Source organism: Phascolarctos cinereus, unplaced genomic scaffold, assembly GCF_003287225.1.
Source record: "Phascolarctos cinereus isolate Bilbo 61053 unplaced genomic scaffold, phaCin_HiC Scaffold_4;HRSCAF=312, whole genome shotgun sequence".
Taxonomy (NCBI): Eukaryota; Metazoa; Chordata; class Mammalia; order Diprotodontia; family Phascolarctidae; genus Phascolarctos; species Phascolarctos cinereus.
In genome coordinates this window covers 122,918,916-122,945,373 of record NW_027555847.1, presented here as the reverse complement: position 1 = coordinate 122,945,373, position 26,458 = coordinate 122,918,916, and the positions used below count along the sequence as shown (strand labels likewise).

General features: G+C 46.5%; 3 protein-coding genes and 1 long non-coding RNA gene across 11 annotated transcripts; 1 reads left to right on the top strand and 3 right to left on the bottom strand.

Annotated features, from left to right (window-relative positions):
- Nucleotides 1–1,136: 1,136 nt before the first annotated feature.
- Nucleotides 1,137–5,910, bottom strand: CUNH8orf33 (chromosome unknown C8orf33 homolog). Of its 5 annotated transcripts, XM_021006267.2 has the most exons (5): nucleotides 4,533–5,910; nucleotides 4,287–4,448; nucleotides 3,837–3,933; nucleotides 3,604–3,750; nucleotides 1,137–2,887 (listed from the first exon to the last, which is right to left on the bottom strand). In XM_021006267.2, the coding sequence occupies exons 1-5, from the start codon at nucleotides 4,536–4,538 to the stop codon at nucleotides 2,751–2,753; spliced, it is 549 nt and encodes a 182-aa protein (XP_020861926.1). In that variant the 5' UTR covers nucleotides 4,539–5,910; the 3' UTR covers nucleotides 1,137–2,750. The 5 variants fall into 5 exon arrangements, with proteins under 5 accessions (XP_020861926.1, XP_078008640.1, XP_020861925.1 ...); XM_078152514.1 differs by having other exon boundaries at nucleotides 3,599–3,750; nucleotides 4,287–5,910; XM_021006266.2 differs by having other exon boundaries at nucleotides 1,137–2,884; nucleotides 3,599–3,750; nucleotides 4,287–5,910.
- Nucleotides 5,911–5,995: 85 nt separating this feature from the next.
- On the bottom strand, nucleotides 5,996–15,846 carry AMDHD2 (amidohydrolase domain containing 2). 4 transcript variants are annotated; one of them, XM_021006260.2, is made up of 11 exons: nucleotides 15,570–15,846; nucleotides 14,527–14,663; nucleotides 13,774–13,913; nucleotides 10,299–10,353; nucleotides 9,925–10,137; nucleotides 9,715–9,803; nucleotides 9,208–9,352; nucleotides 8,958–9,065; nucleotides 8,636–8,704; nucleotides 7,948–8,049; nucleotides 5,996–6,606 (listed from the first exon to the last, which is right to left on the bottom strand). In XM_021006260.2, the coding sequence occupies exons 1-11, from the start codon at nucleotides 15,650–15,652 to the stop codon at nucleotides 6,581–6,583; spliced, it is 1,167 nt and encodes a 388-aa protein (XP_020861919.1). In that variant the 5' UTR covers nucleotides 15,653–15,846; the 3' UTR covers nucleotides 5,996–6,580. The 4 variants fall into 4 exon arrangements, with proteins under 4 accessions (XP_020861919.1, XP_020861921.1, XP_020861920.1 ...); XM_021006262.2 differs by having other exon boundaries at nucleotides 5,996–6,433; nucleotides 15,570–15,843; XM_021006261.2 differs by lacking the exon at nucleotides 8,636–8,704 and having other exon boundaries at nucleotides 5,996–6,433; nucleotides 15,570–15,844.
- A 16-nt stretch (nucleotides 15,847–15,862) lies between these two features.
- LOC110221582 (uncharacterized) lies at nucleotides 15,863–16,905 on the top strand. The gene is made up of 2 exons (XR_002328178.2): nucleotides 15,863–15,939; nucleotides 16,486–16,905. It is a non-coding gene; the product is annotated as an uncharacterized LOC110221582 (long non-coding RNA).
- On the bottom strand, nucleotides 16,601–26,116 carry ATP6V0C (ATPase H+ transporting V0 subunit c). Its single transcript, XM_021006263.2, has 3 exons — nucleotides 25,870–26,116; nucleotides 17,825–18,008; nucleotides 16,601–17,462 (listed from the first exon to the last, which is right to left on the bottom strand). Exons 1-3 carry the CDS (start codon nucleotides 25,937–25,939, stop codon nucleotides 17,258–17,260), a joined length of 459 nt encoding a protein of 152 aa, XP_020861922.1. The 5' UTR covers nucleotides 25,940–26,116; the 3' UTR covers nucleotides 16,601–17,257.
- Nucleotides 26,117–26,458: the final 342 nt, after the last annotated feature.

Below are 26,458 nucleotides of genomic sequence, written 5' to 3'. Positions count from 1 at the left end.
AGAAAATTTGACTTTCAAATAAAGACTCAAGTGGAACATGAAGAGGTAAACAGGAAAGAGAAATCATAAGAGACTTATTAAGTTGAACTGTTTACATTCCTGCATGGAAAGATGATATTTATAACTCATGAGACCTTTGTCAGTATTAGGGTAGTTGGAGGAAAAAATTATATGTATGTATGTATAGATAGATAGAGGGCACAGGGTGAGTTGAAGATGAAGGGGTCATATCTGGAGAATAAAATTAAGGGATGAGAAGGATTATACTAGGAGAAGAAGAAAGGGAGAGGTAGAATGGGGTAAATTATCTCACAAAAAAAACGAAAAGAAAAGCTCTTACAGTGGAGGAGGGAAAGGGGAAGGTGACAGGGAATGAGTGAATCTTATTCTCATAAGATTTGGCTTAAGGAGGGAATATTGTGTATGGAAATCTGTCTTACCCTACAGGGAAATAGGGGGAGAAGGGGACAAGAGAACAGGGGGATGATAGAGAGAAGGGCAGATTGGGAAAGGGGTAATCAGAAGAAATACTTTGAGGGAACAGGGTTAAAAGAAAGAATAGAATAAATGGGAGGGCAAGATAGGATTAAGGGAAATAGTTTTTCACAACATGTCTACTATGGAAGTGCTTTGCATAACTGCACATATATAACCTATATTGAGTCGCTTGCCTTTTCAATGAGGGTGAGTGGGGAGGGAGGAAGGGAGAAAATTTGGAACCTAAAGTTTTAAAAACATGTTTAAAAAAAACATTTTCACATGCAACTGGAAATAAGAAATACAGGAAACGGGCTACAAAAGTCTATCCTGCCCTGTAAGAAAATAGAAGGCGAAGGGGATAAGTGAAAGGGGGGAGAGACAGAAGAGAGGGCAGACTAGGGGAAGGGATATTCAGAATGCATGCCATCTTGGGGTGGGAGGAGGGGCAAGATGGGGTGAAAATTTGGAACTCAAAATCTTGTGGAAGTAAATGTTGAAAATAAAAATTTATATTAAAAAAAAAAAGAAAAAAAATGAAGGGGTTAACACAATTCCAAAGAACCTACAATTAAGATTAAGAATGCTACCTACCTACCTTCTGACAATCAAAGGCTTAATATAGAATGAGACACACATTTTTAGACATAAAATGAGAATTTGTTTTGCATGACTGTTTATTTGTTAAAAAGGTTTTGTTTTTCTTTCTTCTTTGGAGGGGAGAAGGAAGGCAAGATGCAAGGAATAAAAAATCTTCCTTACTAGTCACATTCTTTGTGGCTTCTATTTAAAAAACAGCTTCCAAGTAGTTCAGCTTTCCCCAAAAAAGTCATTGCTTGGGAGTGCAGAAAAGGCAAAGTGAGTAAGGGTAAAAATCCACATTTCAGCTAGCTCCTGTCATCCCCAAGATCAGTTCATACAGTGAGGGCAAAAACAAAAAACCTTCAGAGAAGACAAAGAAGGGGAGTAGGTGGCTTCTCTAAGAAGTGGTGGTGGATCAATAACTGGTGACAAAGAGGAACCACATCACCACCCAACTCAGTTCCAGTGATGGGCCAATGAACACATCAGCCAGGCTGCACTTACTTTTCTTTTTAGGCAATTGGGGTTAAGTGAGTTGCCCAGCATCACACAACTATTAAGTGTCAAGTGTTTGATCTGAGGCTGGATTTGAACTCAGGTCCTCCTGACTTCAGGGCCGGTGCTCTACCCACTGTGCCACCTAGCTGCCCCCCTGCACTCACTTTTCACATCCAACAATTAGAACCCCTCACCTTTCAAGGTTTGTTAAAAATGCAGCTTCTTGCACAAAGCCTTTACAGATGCTGCTAGTTGCTAGGGCCCTTGCCCCCTCCCTAAATTGCCTTATATTTACTTTGTAGGTATTCACATACAGACACGATGCTTCCACCAAAAGAATGAAGCTCCTTAAGGACAGAAGCCATTTCATTCTTATCTGTGAGTTCCCAGAGCTTAGCACAGCTCCAGGAACATAGCAGACGTTTCATTAATGCCTGCAGACTAAGTGACCCAAATGGAGCAAAGAGTGTCAGCTTTAACCCTTTATGTCCTTTGGAAAAAGCAGCTCAATGAGGAAACCCATAAGCACAAGACTCCCATGGGATGAGCCCTGCTCCAACCCCTCACCCAAGGAGAAAAGCATGAGATTTTCCTTTGGGGGAGGGTGTGAGGGCATTTAAATTGAGAAGTAAGGACTGTATAATCCTTTAGAGATACACCATGACTGATGGGCCCCAGGCCATGCTGTCCCTGCTCAGACCAGTTTCTAAACCTATCCAGTAATCCTACTGTGACCCATCCTACTGTCCCAGAAAGACACTCAGATGAGAAAGCTGAGGGAGGATTTTACTGAATGAAGACATCTCTCAGACTAAGAAATAGAGGTACCAAGGTAGCTAAGAGGTAAAAGACAAATCAGTCTTTTTCAAGCAGCTTCAGCTACCTCCAACTTCACCCTCCAGTCAAGGCACAGTACAGACTAACCTTGCCTGTCTTCAAGGAATTCAAGATATGGTAAATATATATCTATCCCACAGGGGGCCTGATGACCCCACATGTCAAGCAGGGGCTTTCAGTGACAATGACCACATATCTGAAAAGCAGGAGATCTGAGCCATCTCGATCATATATCTGCCTACCAAGTGACTTTCCCAAACCTGATTACCTGCTCCCTCTCCAGCCCCTAGAATGGGTTGGGGGTGGTAGTGGTAGCTTTTCTGGCAGAAATTAGGTAGATCCCTGGTGGGTAGGGACTAAAAAAAGTTAAACCTAAATTCTTCCTCTGGAGAAGACACAGAACTCATCCCTCTACCCGAACGATGCCTGCAGACCCGGCTACTCTTCCTTCGGACAGCCTCTTCAACAGGCAGCATCCGGGCTGATCGACCTGCTGCAAAAAAGAAAGATCAAACATGGGGCTGGAGCTGGAAAGGCAGAACAAACTTAGTGTTATAAGTCCCAAGCCTCAAAGTACACAATGGAAAGAAAAAAAAAATTATTTGCAGCTCCTTCCTCATCTCCTCTACCTTCTCCTCCCCCAGGTCTCTGTCTCCATCCTAGTGATGTAGCCAGCACTAGTTACTTGGGCAAATAACTTTACCTTTCTCAACTTCAGCTTCCCCATCTATAAAAGGATAAGAGTTAGACTAGAAGCCTTTAAGGTCAATTTCAGCTTTAAATCTATACTATGAAATCCATTCAGACTTGGCCTATGTTACTTACAATATGATAGGCAAGTCATTATCTCTCTAGGTCTGTCTCCTCATTTGTGACATTAAGAAGCTAAACTCTGTATCAATGGCTTATTCGTGATCATGTAGCTAGCAAATGTGCAGCAGAGACTTAAATTGAGGTTTTTTAAATCCAAGCCACTTGGCTTCCCATGAGGGCCCTTTCCAGAAGCTATTGTGATAGGTTTGAATCCTAGCTCTTCCACTAATCATCTGTGCGGCCTCACCAATACAGCAGAAATAATAGCTGCTGACATAATTTACTGGGTCATTGCAAGGATTTGATGGAATAACGCTTATATAGCACACAGAAAACTGTAAAGCACTGCGGAATAGCCCAAACAGCTCTGACTACCCTTCTCTTCTCCCACCTCACCAGCTTCCATGGCCTTCAGGGCCGCTTTGCGATCTTCCTCCATGCGGGCCCGGTAGTCCCCAAACAGCGACCTCATCACTTGACGTTTCTTGGGCAGCTCGGCTCGATTACTCCGAAGCGTCTTTATAGCTCGGGCGGCCTGCTCGGCTAAGAGCAGAGACGGGATCAAGCGATCTTGCCAGCCCTAACGCCCAGCCCACTTCCCTTACCCTCGCCCTGCTCCTCGAGCCTACCCTGCTTTGGGGTGGATTTGTGAGTCCTCAGGCCCAGCTCCAGCTGTTCCACACACCAGTCCAGCTCCCTCTGCAGCCGAAGCTGCTCATCCTGCTCCTGCATATCAGGAAACGAGAGGGTTCTTATCTGCCGTCCCACCGACTTCAGTCAACAAGCATTCAAGTCGTTACTAGATGCGGGACACTGCGCTAAGTGCTGAGGATACAAAGAACAAAAAGTTCCCGTCCGCAAGGAGCTTCCATTCCAGCAGGTGCAGGCCTGCTGAGAGGCAGCGGATCGGGCAGGCAGGAACCTTCCCACGTCCGTCCCTCGGCTCCCTCGCAATCCAAGAGCTGAACAAGGAATTCGAGAACATCTACCCCAGCCTGTAGTGGAACAGAGTGGGAAACTGAGGCCCAAGGGGGGGTCCCGAGCCGGCCGCCCCGCCCACTCCCTGGCCTCTTGCTCACCGGCACCCCGGCCACCTCCTCGGCGCCCCGGCCCTGGCCCTGCGCGCTCGGCTCGGCCTGGGGAGGCGGCGGCTGCTTCTTGCCCTTCTTGTTGGCCCCGCGGCCTCCGCCGACAGGCTCCGGCTTCCGCTCCGGCCGCTTCTGGCCCATCGGCTGCAACGCCTGAAGGAGAGGGAGGAACCGGAGGGAGAACTGAGGCCTCGGAAGCTTTGCGCCCAACCCCGCGCTGCACTGCCCGGCCCTCACCTCCATGCACGGTCCCGCCAACAAGCTCGGGTCAGGCCGGGGTCCTGCGCAGGTTCCCTTCCGCCCGGAAACACGATTCAGCCCTCCAGTTCCGCTGCCAGCCCTGGCGGGGCGGTCCGCCTCTACCGGCAGCGGGGTCGCGGGGAGAAAGAGGCCGAGGAGTGACGGCGCAGAGCAGTCTTCGCACACGGGGCAAGGCGAAGCGCCCGCACGTAGAGCAGGCGGCCTTAGCTGCCCCGAGGTCCCTCCGGCACGGGCGACGCTAGCCCAGATCTCCGCCTCCGTCTAGACTACCTTCCTCCTATGCAGAAGCGCTGTCGCTGACCAATGGTGGTCCCCAAGGCCCTGCCCCCTTCTCTTAGTATTTATACCCTCTGCCCCAGCCTTTTCTAGTTCCAGTCCTGCGTTTCACGGACCTCGGAGTTGGGCATTAGACAATGGGCGGTCTATATAAATGCCCCACAAGCACTACATCCAGAACTGAACTCCTCTCCTTCACTGCTAAATTAGCTGTTCCTCCTTTATTTCAATTAGCATCCATGCTTGAAACTTCATTTTCCTCTGATTCATCCTTGTTCCCTGATCCCTCATACTTCCAGCTAGTCGAGTTCTTTCATTCTCCCTCCACACACTCTTCCCTTTCTGCCCATTTCTCCTTATCCTCTTTCCCTGCTGTTTGTCTCGACTCCATGTTCTCATTCTTTCTCCCTCCTCAAAGTCTTGCTTGTTTTTGAATCTACTCTTTTCCAGTCACCAAATCTATAGGCTCTCTTACAGTACTTGACCTTGCTCACTGACTCTCTGGAGTTCTTGTCACTGTTAACCATACTCTTACTGGATACTTCACTCTCTTGGATTCAGATGACATTTCTCCCGTTTCCCCCCAATGTAACTATAAATCCTGCTGGGTCTCTTCCTAACTCCTTAATAGAGTTTTGCCTTAGGATTTCTCTTTGGCCCTTTCAGTCTTCTCTCCTCTCTCACTAGCATCTCTGGACTACTTATGTAACCTCTTAAGTCTTGCAAGATTTTTTCCCTAACTTAGCTCTCTGATTTTATTATTTCCCTATATTGTGGACAAACTGCTTTAATTCACTCTGAAGCACAACCCACATTTTCCTGCTTAAAAGCTCATACTTAACTATCCCCACCTTGCCTAGCACTTTTATATCTTCTCCACCTACCTCACTCCTACCCATCCCTCAGGGCCCAAGGTCAAGTATCACTTTTTCCAGGACACACACTTTCTCACACTTCTTTCACTTAAACTTATTAGTCTTTTTACTATCTGAACCACAAAAACCTAACATGTTAACTTGCCCTATTTCCTAACTGCTTCATCTTTGTTAATCATTATTCCCAAATAAGACGGTAGACCTTCTCATGGGCAAAGAATTACAGCCAGGTTGAGTGAATGAGCCACACCCAATTAAAAACAAGCAAAATAAGAAAAGAACACAAAATACTATAAAGGTGCATGTTCATCAGTGTTGTTGATTAAAGAGGGATGGAGCTTGATCATTGAAGGTCCCATCAATACTCCTCCTGGTTCATCATGGAGCCAGGAGTGTAGCAGCAGGAAAAGGAGTATCCATTTTATTTTGGGGAGTAGGAGGAGACTACAAAAGAGGCCCTCCCATGGAGTTTATGTCTCAGTCCAAGACTTGGGCTCAGTATTCCTCCAAGTGCAGGGTCTAGAAGGGCCAGGAACTTCTGTCTCCTCAGATATTTAGGACCCCAAGGAAGCAGCCAACCTCGATGTAGATGCAGCATCTAGCTGGGGGCTGAGCAAAGTCTTCTGGCTCCAGCCCATCAGTGACTAAAAGTTTCGTCTTTCCACACCAGGTCTCCTGCAATGTATGTGGCCTTGACATTAAGGGAGTCATCGAGGACTATGAAGTCTGCAGACAAAACACCAGATGGAAATGTCCTTGTAGAGCATCAACCTCCCAGTATGTAGGGAGCTCATAGGATCAATTACCACTGCCCCTCCCACTGTTTTCATCTGGCCAGGGTATCTTCACAGCGTTTCAGAGTTGGGAGGGACTTCAGAGGCCTCCAGTCCAACTCATACCTGAAAAAGAATCCCTTCTACAAAATACCTGGCAGGTGCTCATCAGCCTTTGGTGAAAGACCTTGAGGGGAGCCACTAATTCCCACAGCAGCCTCTCTCAATTCCAGGTCACTCTCAGGGTTAATGAATTTTTTCCTGTAACTGGTCTAAATTTGCCTTTGCAAATTTAACCCCACTGTAACCATGCACAACACCTCTAGTCCCAATAACTTATTTAAGCCAGTTATTATGCCCCCATGCCTTTTCTTCAGGCTAGACATTCTTAGTTTCAACTGGTGGCACCTTCACCCAGTGTCTCACTTATCATCATTCTTTCTTGAGAACTGGACAGAGATCATCCCTATCTGAATGAGGCAACTGAGGTTTAAAGAAGAGTAAAGGGTAGGGAAGAAGCATGAGGGAGTGAGAGAATTTGGAACTCTAAATTTTTAAAAATAACTTAAAATTTTAAAAAATTTAATTGGGAAATATTTAATGAAATAACACAGTATGTGTATAAATAGTCATCCAATATCACAAGACATTAAAAGTAGAACTTACACTATCATATAGTTAGGATGAATACCTAACACCAAGGACCAGAGTGGGAAAGGGGAATGCTTCAGAAGGGTCCAGGTTTTCTACTCTACCCCATTTTTTAGTCAATAAGGGGAGGTTTTATGTACAATAAAAGGAGGAAACCTTCACCATTCTCCCTCAAACGTGGCCTACTCCTGCTCTTGCTCCTCCCCTTTCCCAGCTTATTCCTCTTTATGATTCTCCCAGAAGCTCCATGAAAGAGGAGAGGGAGAGCAGGTTATCTGGAATATCTGTGACCTGGTCAATCATTTTTCCTCTCTGGGCCTAAATTTCCTCATCTGTATAATGAGATACTGAACTAGACATTCCCTAAATTACTTAGGAAGGGACAGTGTCAGGGAGAAGAAAAACTCAGCCCAAAGAACACAGAGAACTCTCTGGAGCTGAAGGCTTCTTTCTGTTCAAGGAGACACATAAGCTGTGATGGTAGCTTTTGGTTTTCAATATCTGGTTACCCAGCCTAATCCCTCAGCACTATTTGGCAATAAAATTTCATAGAAAATTCTGAATTGGCTTTAGCCAGTGTTAGCTTCAGGGGTGGTTAAATTGAAAAACAGTTTAGTTGGTAAGCAGATATTGTATCCTACATTCAAAAGAACAGGGAAGATGTTCCCAGCCATTGACGCCAGATAGGAAGGGGTGATATCATTTGAGTCTTGAAATTAGAGGAGCTACAGGAAATGGTCTGAGATCTCCAGACCTGAAGATTGTACCCTTTCACCCCACAGAGATCGATCCACTACATTACCAAACCCCAGATACCTGCATCTGAGCCAAAGTCCAAGGTTCCCTTTTGTTTTTCTATCCTTAGCAGCTGGGCTGGGTGCAGGGTTGCAGCCTCAAGTGCCGTCTCCACACTGCAGCCTGTTGGGCAAGTGATGAGTATGAGCAAATGCCCTTCCTCTGGAAGTACATATTCTTGTGATGTGCCTTCCACTTTGGCCAGGATAGTGGACATTTGGCCTCAGGAAGCAGTCAATAAGCAGGAGAGAAGGAGAAAGGAGTGTCTTGGGAAGGAGCTCCCCCAGTGGAGCAGTGTGTTTTTTATGCCCTGGCCTAAAAAAGTTTTGTTATGTTCTGTTAACATTGCAAACCTATATGCCTCATCCTACTTCTCAAATTAAACACTAGAAATGCACATCTGCCTGAACAGCAGGGCTACAATATCTCACCCAAGGTCCTCAGGGACCAAAGTAGCCCCAGAAGCTGTGATTTCCTGAGGCAAACAAACAAGCAGGGCATATCCAGGCCTAGGCCAATAGACTCAAAGGCCCCATGGCACTACAACCAAAAAGGTCTATGCCCTGATTGGAGGAGGAAGAAAAGGACTCAAAAGAGAACCACTGGAAGCAAAAAAAAGCAGAGTCAACCTCGCCCCCCCCCACCCCCCCATGTAGACTTCTTGGTCTCAGTCTCAAAGAGCATCTATCCCCTTCCCCATTCTGAGGACCTGTGGCTTGGAGGAAGTGTCGGACACAAGTATCCAATGAGGCCACACTGCCACAAAGTGTGTTGGTACCTATGGAAAAAGAGACAAGAAGCTAGACACAAGAGGCTGAAGGATAGACATGGGTGGAGGTAGTTGAAGGATGCTAAAGAAGGGGCTGGATTTCAGTGGTAGATGCAACAGGGACACTGCCCAGAATGGAGTGTTTTGGTGCTGTTAGATCTGTTGGGGCTTTGTTTCATTTTTCGAGGGCAGGGAGGGAACTTGATTAGAATGCAGCATCCCTTCCTTTTAGCCATCAGAACATAAATCTCTACCCCCTTACCTGCCACAAAGCACCTCAGCCCATCTACCTCGATTTCTTGCTGACCCAATGTGTGGCGACCATTGCCCAAGCCCAGGGCAGGAAGGGCATCGGTGACCAGCACAAGCCCTAGGAAGGGGAAGATCACAGCTTCTGTCCTTTATTCATTCCCAACCCTTTGTTCCCTCCCTCCACTGTCAGTCTAGTCACACACTGGGCCCCCCAACTTTGCTCTACAATCCTGTGGTTCTATCCTTCTCCTCGTTCCCACCTTTGGGATGGGCACGGTGTGCAATCCTTAGGGCGGCAGGGTGTGTATGGATACCATCTGCAATCATTCCAAAGAAAACTTGCTGCTCTGGTGCGATCTGGTCACTAGTCAGAAGACCCACAATGCCAGGATCACGATGATGAAACTGGAAGGTCAATGGGGGCAAAAGGAAAAGGCAGACTGATGGAGGAGCTGGCCCGTAAGCACTCCATATTACCAACATCACCTCTCTCAGGCTGATATCTCTAGAAACCCTCCCATGTTCTTCTTAGTACTTCTCTCCCTCTAACCATGTTACTACTCTCTTCCCTCAAGCATGGAGCATGTCCTCCACCACAACACCAAGATTTGTGCAGGAGCTGGAATGGGGCTCACTGAGGCAAGGCCAGGCCAGACCAGTCATGCCACACTGGAGGAAAACAATCATAGGGATAGTGAAAGAGAGGAGGACTGCTCCTGAAAGGATTGAGACAAGAATGCCTAAACAGGTAGCAGAAAGTCACTCACAGGCAGCATGGCATTGAAGAGGTGGGTGATAAAACGGGCTCCATTCCGGACGGCTTCTTCAGCCTCCTGCAAGTGAGATACGGAGTGACCTGTGGGGTTGGGTCATAAGAAAAGGAATTAGTTGTGGGAGGTATCTGCGGAGGAGAGAATTCTGGATTTTAGGGAGACAAAATCTGTCCTTTCTATACACACACCCCAACCTGCTCTCACCCACGGACACACAGATGCCACGGGAAGTGAGTTCCTTGATGACCTCATGACTTCTTTTAAGTTCAGGGGCCAGAGTGATGATGGCAATATTGTCCAGGGATCCATAGGTTTTCAACAATTCCTGGAATGCATCAGCCTCAAAAGTGCGGAGATGGGAATCAGGATGTGCCCCCCGTTTCTCATGGCTAATGAATGGTCCTTCTACATGCGCCCCTGAAGAACAGAGAAAAGGAACTTATGATAGACCCATTGTATACTCCTCTCCCTGCCCTTTACTCCTCCACCCCATCCTTCTTCCCAGGGTAGGCAGAACCAAGGAATACAAAGAAGTGGTTGCTGAAGAGCCCTAAGGGGTTAGAGGATTAGTTACTCACCAAGGACCCCTGCTCCTCTGGCGCTACCATTTCTCACAGTGATCTGAGGAAGGACCTGGGAGAGAAGATCAATTAAAGCTCTAGACTAGACTAGACCAGACCAGACCAGACCAGACCCCCTTGTCTAAAGCTAAGCCCAAAGACAATGCAGTCTGGCCCATCCAGACTACTACCACAGACTACGGGTACATCCCAGCCTAGCTAAGATCCCAGTGCCCAGGACTCCAGCCCAAGCACAGAGATCTAGAGTCTAGAATCTAGCCCATCCCAGAACCCATAGCCCAGAGCTCAGAGTCCAGAGCCCAACCCAGCACCCAGCCCAAAGCCAGGACCCTAATGACTATGGACCAAGGCCCAGAGCACAGCCCAGAACCCAATACCTTTCACAGCTTCTCCCTTCTCCCAGGAGAAGAACTGCATGGCTGGTGGGGCTAAATGGGCAGGAAAAATCAGAAAATCAGTGAAGAGAACTCCGAGGGCCTGAGCCAAGGAACAGGATGGAGTTAGATATAAAAGCAAAAGAAGTCACAGAAAGTGAACATCGGGACAGATCCCTACAGAATATAAAGCAACAGCAAGATGCAGTAGGAAAACCTCAGATCTAGAAAGTGACAGGGCACAAGAAAACCCAGCCTAGAAATGGATTAAGTGAAACTTCTGAATTCTCCTTTCAACTACTCCTTTAGAAAAATAGTGCCAACTGGTCCCTGGAGCCAGGAGAGAGGGGGGCCTCTAAAAGATACCACAGCATATCAGGCCTAGAAGTGAGTGACCTTAGAGAATCAGTCCAGCCCCCTCATTCTATAAAAGAGGAAACTTCCCAGAATGGAAATGACTTATCCCAAGTCATATAAGTTAGAAGCAGAACCCAAGCTTCCTCCACCCAGAGGCAGTGAGGTGACTGAATGGAGAAGGTGAGGGTCCTGGACTCAGAAGACTTGGTTCAAATCTGGCCTGTGTGACTCTGGGTAGGTCACTTCACCTCACCTCCCAGGGCTGTTGTGAAGATCAAATGAGCTAACATTTGTAAAGCGCTCAGCATAGTGCCTGGCACTGTATCTTTCCTTTCTTCCTCCTGGGCTCCCTTTGCGTGCTAAGAGGCAGGGCGGAAGTCCCCAGGACACAGGGCAGCATCGATCAGTAGGTCTACGTTGGTAGCCCTCAAAGCAAGAGCTGGCCCTAAGGAGAAAGAGCCCACTGGACATCTGAGGCCTGAGGATAAAGGCTATAGCCAGGACTAGAGCTACATTTGAAAATCTGAGTTGAGGAGATGGAGAGAGGAATCTCCTCAAACGTCTCCCACCCAGCTGCCTCTCATATCACTACCAGATTAATCTTCCTTACATGTAGATTCGATAACATCACCCCTCTGTTCAAAACTCTTCAACAGCTACCTAGTATCTACAGAATAAAATACAAACTCCTTAGCCTGGCATTCAAGGCCCAGGATGGCTCCACACCTACCTCCTCCCAAATTTTGTTTTTCTTTCACGTACCTTATACTCTAGTCAGATTGCTCAACACATCCACCCCAACCCCACCATTATCTCCATAAACGCCCAGCAATTTACCATCTCTGTGCTTTAGCCTGAGGTATTCTCCACTCCCAGAATATCCGCAGCTCCTTTTAGAGATGCTACACCTCCCTGTGGACCAGTCTCAAATCTAAGACCTCAAACAGAATAGTGACTAAGAGAGATATAAAGTATTACCTCACTGTGAGCTCCTGAGAGCAAGGACCAGACCTCATTGATCTCAGTATCTCTGCTTGTGCCTATCACAGTGGTCTACACAAGTGAATACTTAATAGAACTAAGATCAAAGAGAAGAAAGTGTATGCAAATGATATCAAGTGCGGTTAACGTTTTTAAAAAAATGGTCAATATATAAATATATAATATATATAAATAAATGTATGTATGTATGTATGTATGTATGTATGTATGTATGTATGTATGTATAAATGCTCTGGAAGTACTAGTAGGCACAGTGTGAAACAGTCAGAATCCTGACTTGTCTCCATACTGAAATCCAAGAACTCTGCTTACACTTAGGCCAGAGATCCAGGAAAGCATTTTTAAATGCTTAAATATGTAACTATAGGAATGGTCAAGGGAACTGGCTGAGGGGCCTAATAGGAAAAGGAGAAGAATGGGAAAAGACAGAAGCATCCCTGCTTGGAAGATAGACAGAAACATAAATAATGGTGCTATAAGTCAAGAGGACGAAAGAATTAGGAAGCAAAAGGTCCAGATGTCATTCATAGGAGTAAGGCAAAACACAGAAACTATACATGACTCCTTCTTTGACAGAAGAGGTCCTGCTCAACAATTTGGTCCTAGAATGTGGTTTGTTGCAGATGGGCAAAGAGGTGAAGAGTCTCTGGGTCAAACCAGGAACTGTGTGGTATTAGGAGGAGGGCAAAGAGCTACCCAGACTTAGCCCTTGTGTTGTATGGTCATTGCAGGTCTGTTTGATCCTATATGGGAAGGGCAGAGAAGGACCCCAACCCTCAGGTGGTGTTCTATGTCTGAAGCAACTGTATACGGCCCAAGGGAAGGTAGAATTGTTTTGCAAACCTTAAAGTGCTCAACAAACTATTACTATTATTATGTTGGCTTTCAATACCCTAGAATTCAAGGCCTTCAGAACCACAAGTGCTAACCTCATATGCAACCTGATAGCACCATCCCTCCCCAACATATACCCTACACCATAGTCATGTTATTCACCTTCCTTAGTGGAGTACTTCCTCCAGGAGTACCCTTCTTTCTCTCACCAAAATCTTAACCATCTTTCAAAATCCTGTCAAATCTACTTCCTCCAAGAAGCCTTTACTAACCTCAAGGGAGAAACTATTTATTAAGCACCTAACCTGTGTCGGGCACTATGCTTAGCGCGCTTTACAAATATTACTCATCTAACTGGGAAAAAAGCCTTGAAACTGTGTGATTAACTATGGTTCCACATGCCACCTTCAGCTGGTGTAATGAGGCAGCACTAGCCTCCCAAAGAAAACCAAAAGACATTAGGCCAATCACCAATAAACTCACCCACAATTCCTCCATACTCTGCAAAACCTTCCAAAACCCAGAAAAAGAAACTGCTTCATTATTAAAACAAACAGAAAAAAAAGAGTTGCTTTTCACTTTGTCTAAGGCCCTCAACTTACATTTTCCTGTGTTGGTGGTTCTGATGAAGAATTTTTCATTCATTCTCAAAGGCCAAATGAAATGCAACTAGTTAGTAGATGGCAACTGGCTAGACACAAGAAATGATCAGAGATGGACAGGGCACCTGGAGAACAATCCACAACCACTGGTCTTTATGGTGAAGGGTTTGGTGGGTGAGTGGGAGTTGAGTAGCATGCCTGAAAACAGGGGCCTAGACTAGAAGACCCCTGGGATTTTAGAACATAAGAGTTATTTGGATGATAGGAAGCAATGACAATACCAAAGAGCCTCAGTTTACCTACCTTGTGATAAATATCAGGTGGTGAGGTGACCAGGGTTGGGCAGAATGAAGTAACCCCATAAGCCAGGAGATTCTTGGCAACCAAAGCAACCCCTGCACTTATATCTTCATTGGTCAGGGAGAAGTCCACCCCAAATCCACCTGTGGCCAGAGAAAGAAGCTGACATTCATGGCCCAATCCATAGCATCTATCTCACCAGCTCCGGATGCAAGGATTTTGCATCAGCCAGGAGGCTGCTCTCTTAGTGTAATAGGTTAATTTTATCTCTGTTCACCTATGAAGTATATACCCAGGAACTACTGTAGTTAGACCAACAGAAGCCAGAGTCCAGCAGAACAATGGAGATGAAACACTAAGAAACATAAATGGGTTGAGGAGTTAAGAAGTCAAATGAATAAGCTCTGCAGAGGTTGGGAGCTGGTCTATAGTTTAGGGAATATGCCTAAGCGGGGACTAACAATTCTGAAATCCATAAAAGACTCTGAGTAGACAGCGACCTTTTGGTCAGAGAGAAGGGTCTTAGGGAAGCAAACCAGACTAGAGATTCCATACTGGGAGGGGATGTGCTCTGGTTGAAGTGAGTATAGCTGTTAGGCTTCCCAGTTGGGAGAGCTGCAGTTGGGAAAGGTGTCCTATAGAAGCTCTCAGCTCTGTGGTGGGAGCAATGAAAGCAAAAACCAGAAGACTGAACTGGAGAGTGTAGAACTGGGGGTGGGGGATATGGAAGGGGGAAGGATGGAGACTTTTTCCTACCATTTATCTGAACATCAATGAAGCCTGGAGCCAGGATGTGGCCCTCACAGTCCTTCTTCTTATCAGCTGACTTCTTCTCCTCAAAGAAAAGCTTCTCTGGATCCAGGATTTGGCCTTCTCGAATCCACAGGTCCTCCCTGAAAGTGCAGAGCTTAAACAAGTAGAATGGGTGTCAAGGTGAGGGGGTCCCTCCCCACAAAGAATCCGACCTCCAAGTTAGTTACAGAAACTAACCCAAAAGCAGGGAACCTTCAGCTTCTAGGTTGCATGAGGCCTTCTAGGTCCTTGGGTGTAGCCTTTTGACAAGTTTTACAGAACAAATCCTTTCATTTACAGGTTTTGTTCTGTGAAGTTTGAGTCAAAGAGCTGAATTTGAGAGAGTGAGTCCCTCCCTCCCTCCCACCCTTTTGAGTCTAACCTAAGGGGCAGCAAGGTGTCGAAGTGGATAGAGTCCCAGGCCACAAGTCAGGAAGGCTCCTTTTTCTGAGTTCAAATTAAGTCTCAGACCCTTACTAGCTGTGTGACCCTGGACAAGTCACTTAACTCTGCCTCAATTTTCTCATCTGTAAAACGAGGTGGAGAAAGAAGTGGCAAACCATTCCACTATCTTCGTCAAGAAAACCTCAAAGTGGGGTCACAATGAGTAAGACACGAGTTAACAACAAAAACCTAAATAAATTCAGCTCTGACTCCCTTCCGGACCTCCCCTCCCATCAAAATTCAGCATCATCCTTCTCCAAAAGCCCCTGTCTCTTGAGAAGACAAAGGTCTATTTTCCTTCGGAGCAGGGTCCTCTCTTCTCTCCGACTCTAGAGGCCCTTCCTCCCCTTCTCGGATGCTAGAAGTTCCTCCACATTCCAAGCCTCACCACACCCAGAATCAGGAGTCGTTGCCTTCCTGGATTCTACAAACTCATGTCAGCCTAGATCCCCGTCCTGGCTCCACTACCCACCCCACACCTCCACCAGCCCCTGCCCCCTCACATGTCCCGACCCCGGTTCCACCGGCCCCTGTCCCATCACATGCCCCTCCCGGCTCCGCACCAGATCAACTCGTGGCCGCGCAGAATGCGGCAGTTGGTGAACTGCACGATCTGGGCCTTAGTCCCGATCTTGTGGGGCGGCATCCTGGACTGGGATGTGGGGGTGAGGTGGTACAGTGGTAGGGAAGAGCCCGGCTTCGTGCGAGATTCCCACTTCCCCCGGCTTTCCGCACCCTGGACAGGGAGCCTTCCTCTGCCGGGCCGTTTTTCTCCCCGGCTCTGGGGCCCAGCCCCGCTGTCACGTGATCACCGATCAGCTGACGACACGTGACTACGCGCCAACGGCCGACCTCGCCCCTGACAGTCCCGCCCACAGCGATCATTCTTCGACTTCCGCCGCTCTCTCCGACCCTGACTCAGCCTCCCATCAGGTGAGCCGGCAGAAAGCTCCGCACAGCGGAGGCGGATTCACACCTGGGGTTGGGCGGGGCGTGGATAGCGGAGTGAGCAGCGGACAAAGCTGGGGCATGACTAAGGGCCCGAGTGGGGCTGGCGTCTCTGGGGAGGCGTGACCCAAGGGGCTCCAAGACTGGGCAGGGGCAGCAGTGAGGACAATGGCATGTCGCCTCCTCCGCTCCAAACACCCAAATGTAGACCTTCAATAATGTATGCTGCTCACGCGACCCCCAGAGCCCATCTCTCCAGGTTAGATGGCCCAGAGCCCCTTCCACCTCTATCCATGAGCTAAACACCAGCCAGGGTAGTTCCCTCCCTCTCATCCATTTGTTTGTCCGTCCGTCCGTCCGTCCGTCCGTCCATCCATCCATGCATCCTCCCCTTTCTGTCCCCCCATCTCCTGAACCCAACACCTTTCCATTGATACTACGGAGTCTGAACTTTTTATACTGACAGCTGTTTCAATAGTCTTGGTTTCTTTGTAATCTCTGTATTATATCCATTTAAAAACATTATTCCAGAAGGTGTCCGTAAACTTTCAGACTGTCAAAGAAGTCCATGACACGAAAAACATGAGGAAACTCTGCAGTGAAGGCTGCTCCACCCATTCACAGATCGACACACCACACCAGCCCCTCCAGTCAGAATTTTATTTGGAAACATCACTGTGAGCCCTGGCCCCGTGCTACACAGCACCACTGGAAACACATGTTCAACATGTTCCCAAATCATACAATTCTTACTAATACCAGGACACTACAGCAATCTTGAATTTCAAATTATCACATCCAAGGAATTCTCAGCACTTGACACAACCCCACAGTGCAATAATCTACCTATATTTAAGATTAATATATAGCATGGGAAATTGAAAATTCTTGCTCCATAAACGTTATGAACATGTCAAATCTTTATAAATAAACATCCAGTGAAGAGAAAAATGACAATTCTAATTCATCTTTATACACAGAGTACTAACGGCAAATGTGTAGGGAGATTGCACGGCTGCCTGGCTGATCCCAGGAGGCCTGAGGCCTCAGCCCCAGCCGGGCCCAGTTCAGGCACCATCCAATCCTGTGCGGTGCGACACAGACAGAAGAGTCACTAAGACATTGCGCATTTACAAGACCAACTACCGACTGGACAACTGCACCAGGTGTCAGGCCATTCGTTCTGGAGCGAATTGGGAGGGATGAGGGTGGTTCAAGACGGGTCTTTACATCATACTCTGTGGCTGAAGGGATGAGTTGGGGGGGAGGAGGTGGGGCACTGGGAAGAATGGGAAAAGAGGGTCTACTTTGTAGAGAGAATGAGGGCCACAATCAGGCCGTACAGCCCAAGCACCTCAGCGAAGATCAGAATCAGGATCATCCCCACGAACAGTCGGGGCTGCTGCGCTGTCCCCCGAACACCAGCATCACCTACAATGCCAATGGCAAAGCCGGCTGCCAGCCCGCTCAGGCCCACGCTGAGGCCTGCTCCCAGCTGAAGGAAGCTCCTATAGAGGTCAAAGGTCAGAAGTCAAAGCCTCAAACAGGCTAGCTACTCACATGCAAAGTGGGGGTAGGGGGAGAGAATGCTGACCCAAATTCCTCCCTCCACTAACCACCCCCCAAAATTCCCCAGAGGCCACCCTGTTCAGTTCATAACTGTTGAATGAATAGTGGCAACAGCCAGAAGAGTCAATGTGCACAGGCAGGAAGGGAGCAAGGAAAGGAGAGGGATCTTGTTACTGAGGAGGTATGGGTGCTGGGCAGATAGGTACCCACTAAATGATTCATGAGAGTTTCCTCTGTGACCTGAGTTTGAGCTGAGAGAGGGGGATGGGGAGGGGGTGGGAGGTCCAGGATTGGCACTCACTTGAACAGGGTGATTCCCGGTGTCAGAGAGTTGGCAATGAGAACAGCCACCACCAAACCATAGATAGCGATGATACCAGCCATGACAACAGGAATGATTGACTTCATGATCAGTTCAGGTCGCATGACTGACATGGCTGCAATACCAGTGCCACTTTTTGCTGTGCCATAGGCCGCACCAAGAGCTGAGAAAGGAAGGGAAGGAAGCAGTCAGTCAACAAGCATTTATGAAGCCTGTCCCTACCCTCAAAAGGGTCCAAATTCTAATGGGGGAGGCCAATATGGAAAAAACTGTACACACAAGATACAGTGTAAATGGGAGCTAATCTTACGGAAGGCACGTGAGGAGTGGGAATGGCCACCTACAGAAAGGGGGTTTAAACAAAGTCTTAAGGGAAGCCAAAAAGGGAAATGAAGACGAAAACATTCCAGGCATGGGGGATAGCAGATGGAAAAAGACAAAAAACAGGTGAATCAGAACCACCTTAATGGCAGGCCTGTAGACAACACTTGAAAGCTTAATTCAAACCCACTTACAGTCTCAGCCTCAGAAGAAATTGTTTGTCCCACTTCTGGTCTGAGAGTGCTTAGCACTCTTCCCCACCCCACCCATCCCACATTCATATACAGCTTGGGAGAATGGAAAGAGATAGTCAAAATATTATAACTGACAGATATAATCCCTACTTCACAAGGGTCAAGCTGCACAATAGAGAAAACGCGAGATGAGACTTAAGTCCACCCTTCACTGTGGGCCCAAAAGCTCAATACAAACAAGGCCTTTAAAATTTAGAAAATTTCTCTACCAAGAGTTCTTAACCTGAGATCCATGAACTGGGGAGTTTTAAAAATATTCTGATAACAGTATAATAACTCTTATTCCATATAATCATAGATACACAAACTGTTTCTATCTGGCTTGGTCCCAGTGCCTGATATCTAGGAGAACCTAATGAGACAGGTTAAGAGCAAAATGGAAAGCCTCAAGCTTCTCTCAATTATTTTTTTAAGATGAGAAAATGAAGGGAAAGTACATCAAGGAGAAGCAATTTAAAGTCTTACTTCAAAAGTTATACCACCTTAAGTAGACACCCCCAGTATGGGTTTTTACTTAGCTGAAAGAAGGTAGGAAAGGTTGGAAGATTAGGTGTGTAAAGAAGAAAAACAGTGGAAAAACAGCAGAGAAAAATGGCTAGTTTTCTTCACTGTAAACCCCAGGACCTGTTTTTTACCTTCATTCAGGAGGTGCTCCTAAGATAGGAGGTATGAATCACCTTTCTGCTTAGTCCAGAAGCGTAAGTTTCTACCATCCAAAACCTAGCACTGGTTCATCTGGTGAGCCTCCTTTGCATTATTAATGCCAAGCAAAGCTCTCCCTTGCTTCTTTCAACCCAAAATGCCTTCTGATGTTTCATCTCTCACCTGGAAGTCCTAGCCCTAGTAACCCAACATATCCAAAAAAGTGCTTTGTCATGAAAGTCAGAGAAAGACTATCCAGGATAAGGTGGCTAACAGTTTCAGGTATTTTAAGTCACAGAAAGCTACTAGCTCGCTGATAAGTGATAGGTGAACTTGGAGAAAGAAATGTCCATAGAATGGTGAAGCTAGAAGACAGATTTCAATGGGGTGGGCAAGAAGAGGTCTGGAGGAAAGCTGAGTGTCCAGGAATTTGAGATAAAATGGATAGATGACCTCTAAGGGTCAAGAGACGTACACAATGGAGTGGGGGTTAACCTCTGTGGGCAGAGATACAGAAAAGACATCAAAAGAATGCCCCTGGGGAGAATAAAAGCAAACTGCATCCACGCCTTCTAAATCAAATATCCTGTTCAAAGCAGCTTCTACATTTACTTCAGGGTCATTACTTCAGGTCGACAGGTCAAGAGGCAAAGAAAGACAAAGAAGTAGCAGAAAGTACAACTCTGGGAAGAAGAGTTGTGGACTAAAGACCAACTTCTAAACTTAAAGTGTTGAGTACCACAAGGTTTTTGCCAAGAATTCAGGCTCAAAGAAAGTACTTGCCCCTTCTGATTACCACAGTCTTAATTTCTAACTAGCTGCTTTGTCTCTGATCAAGTAAGACAGATAATGCAGAGTACTACAAAGCTCTATACATCTGTCATTTATTATTAGCCTCTCTACTTCTATTCTACTCCGCATCTATGGTTCACAGGCTGCATGACTGATCTTCCTAAGGGATAGCTCTAATCACAACCCCACTGCCTAGACATCAAGACCAAGCTCCCTAATCTCACAATCAGAGGCCATTTCTGGCCCTACCTCAACTCTAGCAGGGTCTCCTACTGCTCCTTAAAATGCTAAGTTCATTCACGGTTCTGTACCTTCATAGTGCTGGTTTTCTGTCTGTAATATACCCCTCTTGCATAGCTGCACCTTATCAGGACAAAGACCAGCTCAAATCCCATCTTTACCAGAAAGCTTTCCCAGATCACTCAAATCCACAGTGGACTCACTCTTCTCTAAAGGACTACAATACTTCTGGTGTGTGCTAACTGAAAGATTTGATATATTGCTTGAGGAAAAGAGTAAGGCCAAGATTCTTTCATTGCACCTAGCACCAAGAATTTGTAAGAGTTTAATTTTCAGCTTTTTACAGATGAGGGAATTATCTGTAGTCATAAGATCATAGCAACAGGTTCTTAACTGAAGTTCTTAGCAATCATCTAATCAAACCCATTATCTAGAGATATCCTATGAGACACTTTCTCTCCCTCTCTGGGTGACACCTGATTAGGGTGATTCCTGTCCTCCACCAGAACCAGGCAGAGGAGGCAGAGTGAGAAAGGACATGAATAAAGGTACCTGTAACAGCAATTAGCATGGCATGTATGAAATAGTAAGGAAATTGGCTTTGCTTGATATGTTCCATGTTGAATGAGATATGAAGGTAAAACAGTATAGCTGTTGAGTAAAGTAAGGTCTTGAATGCCAGGCTCATGGATTTGAACTCCTATGGCAACAAAAAAAACCAGTGATGCTTCTGTGCCAGATGGATAGGATATAAGGAAGCCCAAAAGAAGTTGTAAATAGTCTAAGATAAAGGTGATGAGGGCCTAGTGAGGCATTCTGAAGGAAGGGATGAATATTTAAAAGCTCAAGGAAAAATGGCAATGACAAATTGATACTGACAAAAATAAAAACGTTAGGAATACTAACATTCTGAGAAGCAAGACTGATTAATTTGGCTTCAGACAAAAAGCAACTGATGACAGAGAACTGGAGCTCAGGAGAGCAGATTGAGGGCATAGATAGATTTGGAAGTCATCTGCTTAGAAGCAAAATAGCAGAACAATATGAAAATTTGCATTCTCCAAGGGAAAGCCCTTGGTCAAAGCCTTGAGGAACAGTCAATTATTGAGGCAGACAGAGGATCCAGCAAAAGAAATGAGAAAAGAGAGGTTGGAAAACCAGGGGAACTGGATGACAAAGTAGGAGTGTTGTTTCAACAAAGTGGTTAGTGTTAAATGTTACAAAGAAATCAAAGACAATGCAAAAGGGGGGGGGAAGCCATTGGATTTGGTAAGAGAGTAGTCACTGGTGACCTTGGAAAGAACAGTTTCAATAAAGTGGTAGGGGGAGAAGTCTGACTCAAAGGATACTGGAGGAATAGGCATGAAGAGATGACTAAGAGCATGAGGTGATTTGGATAGCTGCTAGATTAGGCAGAGTTTAAAAAGGTTTTATAACGCTTTAAACCAGTAACAATGGGATGCCTAAATGTATGTACTTGTATACAGAAAGAACTAGTGCTTAAGAGAAACTGAAGTGCTGCAAGATACACGTAAGGGAGTAAGATCCCAACAGCATTAAGCAAAGCTTAAGGATTGGGCTTCTGGTGCAGTGGAAAGAAAATGAGAATTGGAGTGAAAGGACTTGGGTTCAAAAACTGTCTTTGCAGAATACTACCTGTGCAACCTTGAGGCAAGTCACTTAATCTTTCTGGGCCTCAATTTCCTCCTGTTGACCTCTAAGGCCCCTTCTGGGTCTAAATCTATGATCTGGCAGTAAAACTTTCACCTTCAGCATTAGGGAAAAATATTTGTTCCCCCCCATTACTCTCTCTCTCTCTCTCTCTCTCTATATATATATATATATATATTTAGTATTTACTTTTTTCTGTATACATGTTTCCTTTGTCCTATCCCCAACAGGATGTAAGTTCCTTGAGGACAGAGGTTCCTTCGTCAGGATCTCCAGAGCCTAGCATATATTTTTAATAAATGCTCTCTTTAATAAATGCTGTCTCCTAATTTGGGCACAAGCACACAACAGCCAACATAAGATCCGAAAAGGCTAGAATGAACGAACAGGACCAGCGACCACTTTACTCCATGAATCTAGGCCAGACCAGAGAAGCTGGTGGAGCAAACACAAAATGGAGGATGGCTAAGGATTGAGTAGCCAAAAACCAAAGAGAAGAAGCTGAGGAACACAGGTTGTTGGGCCACCACCCTTACAGCTATTGCTAAAGACTCAAGGGTGGAGTTGGAGAATCCTTTGCTTCTATGGTGGCAAAGACATTTTTAACCAGTGGCTCAGGTTTGTTAGAAGTCAGGATACATTTGCCAAAAAGTCACATACAAACTCTCTTAGGGTGCCTGTTCAAAGCAGCTAATGCAATTAATGTTTTGACTTCAAATTACCTAGCAGAAAGTCAATGAACGCTATGGATACAGATGATTTGGAAATAGCAGAAGTTGCTTCTCAGATTCTGCAGAGAATGGGAAGTAGAGTTTCTTAAGGCTTTTGCCACAAATTAAACCCCATGTGATAAGGAAGAAATTACCACTAAATAGCATTTGACATTGAGACATCACCGAGGGAAATCTGGACAAGAGATAGGCAACAGGGTGAGCTGAGCATGAGTCAGTATGTAGGAGGGCTGCAGGAGACCCTTGGAGTTCATGACTAGCTCAGTCCAGGTTTCCACTGATGAGGTATTTACTGTCAGCAGATGATATTTGGTGTTCAAACCCTTCATATACCTATAAACATACTTGAACTCAGCCACTGAAGCAGGGAAAGACAGGGCTTGGTCACTGAAGCCAAAACCCAAACCCACTAGATGAGGATAAGACCAGGCAAAACCAGTCTGAGGAAGACTGCTGACTAGAAATCAATCTCTTTACTAAACTTCATTCTTCTCATAATTAGAACTTTTTCTCTCATGTACGCACCATTACAAATAACCTCTTCCTTGTTTAAACCCAGACCTGGTAGTAGGATGTTTGGCCTTCAAAGGGTAGGTATGGAGCGGGGATTATATGCTTGGCATCTAGGGACCCTGCTTGTCTTCCTAGAATGTCACTGACTTAGTTCTCCCTAGCATTTTCAAGAGAAACTAAAATCCTGTTTGGTCTTTCGTAACCTCATGCCACTCTTGCCCTGGTACTTTTCAATCCAGTGATATTGGTCCCCTTGCTGTTCCTTGAACAAGACCCTCCATCTACCGTATCTGGGCATTCTCACTGGCTGCCTAGGCCTGGAAAACTCTCCCTCCCCATCTTAGCCTCTTGGATGCCCTGCCTTTTAAGTTCCAGCCAAAATCTCACCTTCTATAGAAGTCTTTCCCATTTTCTTAATTCTACCGACTTCCCTCTATTTTCTATTTATAGCTTTTCTGAACATAGTTGTTTGCACGTTGTCTCACTTATTAGATTGGGAGCAGCTAGGTGGGAAGTGGGTAGCATGCTGGACCTCAGCCACTAGCTGTGTGACCTTGGGCAAGTCACTTAACTTCTATTTGCTTCAGTTTCCTCATCTATAAAATGAGGATAATAATAGTACTTATTTCTCAGGGTTGTTGTGAACATCAAATGAAGTAATAATTGTAAAGTGCTTAGCAGTGCCTGGCACATATTAACGGTTATAAATATTAGCCAATATTGTGAGCTCCTAGGAAAATGGGACTGTCTTTTGCCTTTCTTTGTATTCCAGGGGTTTGGATTAATACCCAGTGTCAGGTACAGTGCTCAACAAAAGCAGATCGACTGGATCTCCTATGGAGCCTTAGAATGGTACACACCCAAATTTATAAAGAATTTGAAATCATACTCTTTAAGAGTGGGGACTCAGGGCAGTCATCCACTTATTTGGATCCCCTAAGGCAAAATAAAGTGAAAGCTCAAATTTTTCCCATTTACCTTTTAAGTAAGGGGACACTAGGGCTTTCTATCTTCATTCCAGTTCTTAGGTATGCTCTAGGGCCATACTGTCTCAAAATTACTATTCTTACTAATGCAATTCAGCAAGTATTTAAGTGATATGTATTTATGTTACCACGTTCTGGGGAACACAGGGGGAAAAAAACTGAAACAGGAAACAGTCCCTGCCCTATAGGAGTTTACATTCTATTTGGGAAAAACAAGCACAAAGAAGGCAAAATACAAAAAAATATAGGGAAGGGAAGGGGGGAGGAAAGGAGGAAGCCTCTCTATGGAATGCCTCCATAGGCAGAGCTGAGATGGGAGATGGAATGAATAGGAATAGCAAGTAGACTAGTTTGGTTGGAATGTACCAGCGTGTGAAGAAGAGTAATGTATAATAAACCTTGAGCTAGACTGTGAAGAATTTTAAAAGCCAAAGAAATCTGATCACATTGTAGAGGGGAAAGGGGAACCAACAGCTAGCTGACAAGGAGAGTGGGAAGAGTTGAGAGTGACTGGAAAGATGGTGGTGCCCCAAAACAGAAACAGGGAAGTAAAAAAGAGTGCTTAAGGGGAAATAATGAGTTACTTTGGACTTGCTGAGATTGAGATATGCTGGTGAGACATCCAGCTGGAGGTGTCTGATAGGCTGCAGGCTTTCAGGAGAAATACTAGAGCTAGATACATAGATTGGGGTGCTGATGAAAACACAAAGTGTAAAGAGAGAAGAGGGTCTGAGACATGGATAATGATCCAGCAAAGAAGAGGGAGAAAGAAGCAGCCAGACTCAGAAAGAACAGTGTCACTAAAGCTAAGACTATTTGACAATTAGATAATTGGTAATGATGGAGAGAAGTTCCAGCTGAGTGACTAGGTCAAGCCAGAGTGAGGGGACTGAAAAGCAATAGTCTTTTCCCCGGCTAGGAACATAAGGCCACACGGGAAGAAAAAGCATCCCAACTCATGCAGCATGGGAGCCAAGGGCTGTTAGGAATGAGAATTGTCTCAAGCACTTTAAGGTCCACAGGCTGAACCTTTGGGGTAGAATATTATGATATCTTTACTATACCTCCCACAGCTCTAAAGGAAACCCAAGCCTTTCTAAAATTCCCAAACCACTGCAGTGGGGCAACAGCTGATATTCAGGTCAAACCTCCAAATCATCAAATGATCATACTGAACTGAGAGCCCATGAGATGAATGAAGGCTGTCTTCAGGGTTAATGCCAGCATTTCAGAAGCAAAGATAGAAATGACTAGGATGATTAATGATCCTCTCTGGACAAAAAGAGCTTCCAATCTTATTCCAGCAGGGAGGGCGAATTTGTGAGCTAGCTGCCTGACCTCCAACCTGTTACACCAGTTGGGCACCCATGCTCCCTCTTCCAGGGATAGGTTCTACAGGCTGAGTGGGCCAGAAGGCATTTTTAACGAGGTCGCCCACAGCACCATCCTGGAAAAGGTAGGGCCCAAGCATCCCGGTATCTCCGGGAGCTAAGATGGCAGCTCCACAAAACGCTGCTCTCGCCCCTCCCCACCCCAGACCTGCGGGAGCCCGCAGAAGCGCGGGTGGGGGGGAGGGAGAAGGGGCAGCCGCCCTGCACAGTGCGTGGGATACAGTCCAGACCCCGCACCCACCGCTAGGAGCCACCGGGACCCTCCCAAGCCTTCCCTTCCCCAGGACAAGGTGCCCACCAAAAAGACCCCCCTCAAAAAAAGGGGGAGGCCCTCCTCTCAGTCACATGACGCGCTCGGGGGGGCGCCCCCCGCCGGCTGGAACTGTCGTCAGCCTGTGACGTCATCAGGTCTGAGCCCCGGATGCAGAGCTCCAGGACCCCCGGAGACAGCGAGTTCTCACCCCCACCCCTGGCCCTTCTCACCGCTGAAGACCATGGCGGCCGAGGCGCCCATGACGGCGAAGAAGGACGCGTACTCTGGACTCTCGGACATGTCTGCGCGGGGTCGGTAGGCCGGAAGGAGAACTGGGAGAAGGGAGAGAGGCAAGGGCACGGGGATGGGTAGCGGGTAAAGGACTGGAGGGCGGGTAGGCAGGTGGGACGGCGTGAAATCGGAAGACACCGGCTCCGCTCCGCGCTGCGCTCTAAATACCACCACCGCAGAACAAAATGGCGGCCGCAGTGGCGTCACATGATCTGAAGGCCCTGCCCCTGGTCTGCACCATTCGGCGCCGGTAGGAGGGGACCGCTCGGGTGGGGCTGGCCAGCCTACATCACACGTGGTCATCCCAGGAACGTCACTACGGACTTACACTACAAATTTCTTTGCTTATTTAGCATAATTGAAGATTCCTGACTTGATTTGGGCTCTCCTTCCATAAGCGCAGCATGGGGTGCTACCCGCTTCCCCTTCAGCTTTAGACTCAGTGTGCCTGTCCGACCACCTGACTCCGGGGGCGGGTCCATAGCTCCGCCCTCAGCCGCAGGATTCGCTTTTATTAGCATAAGGGGT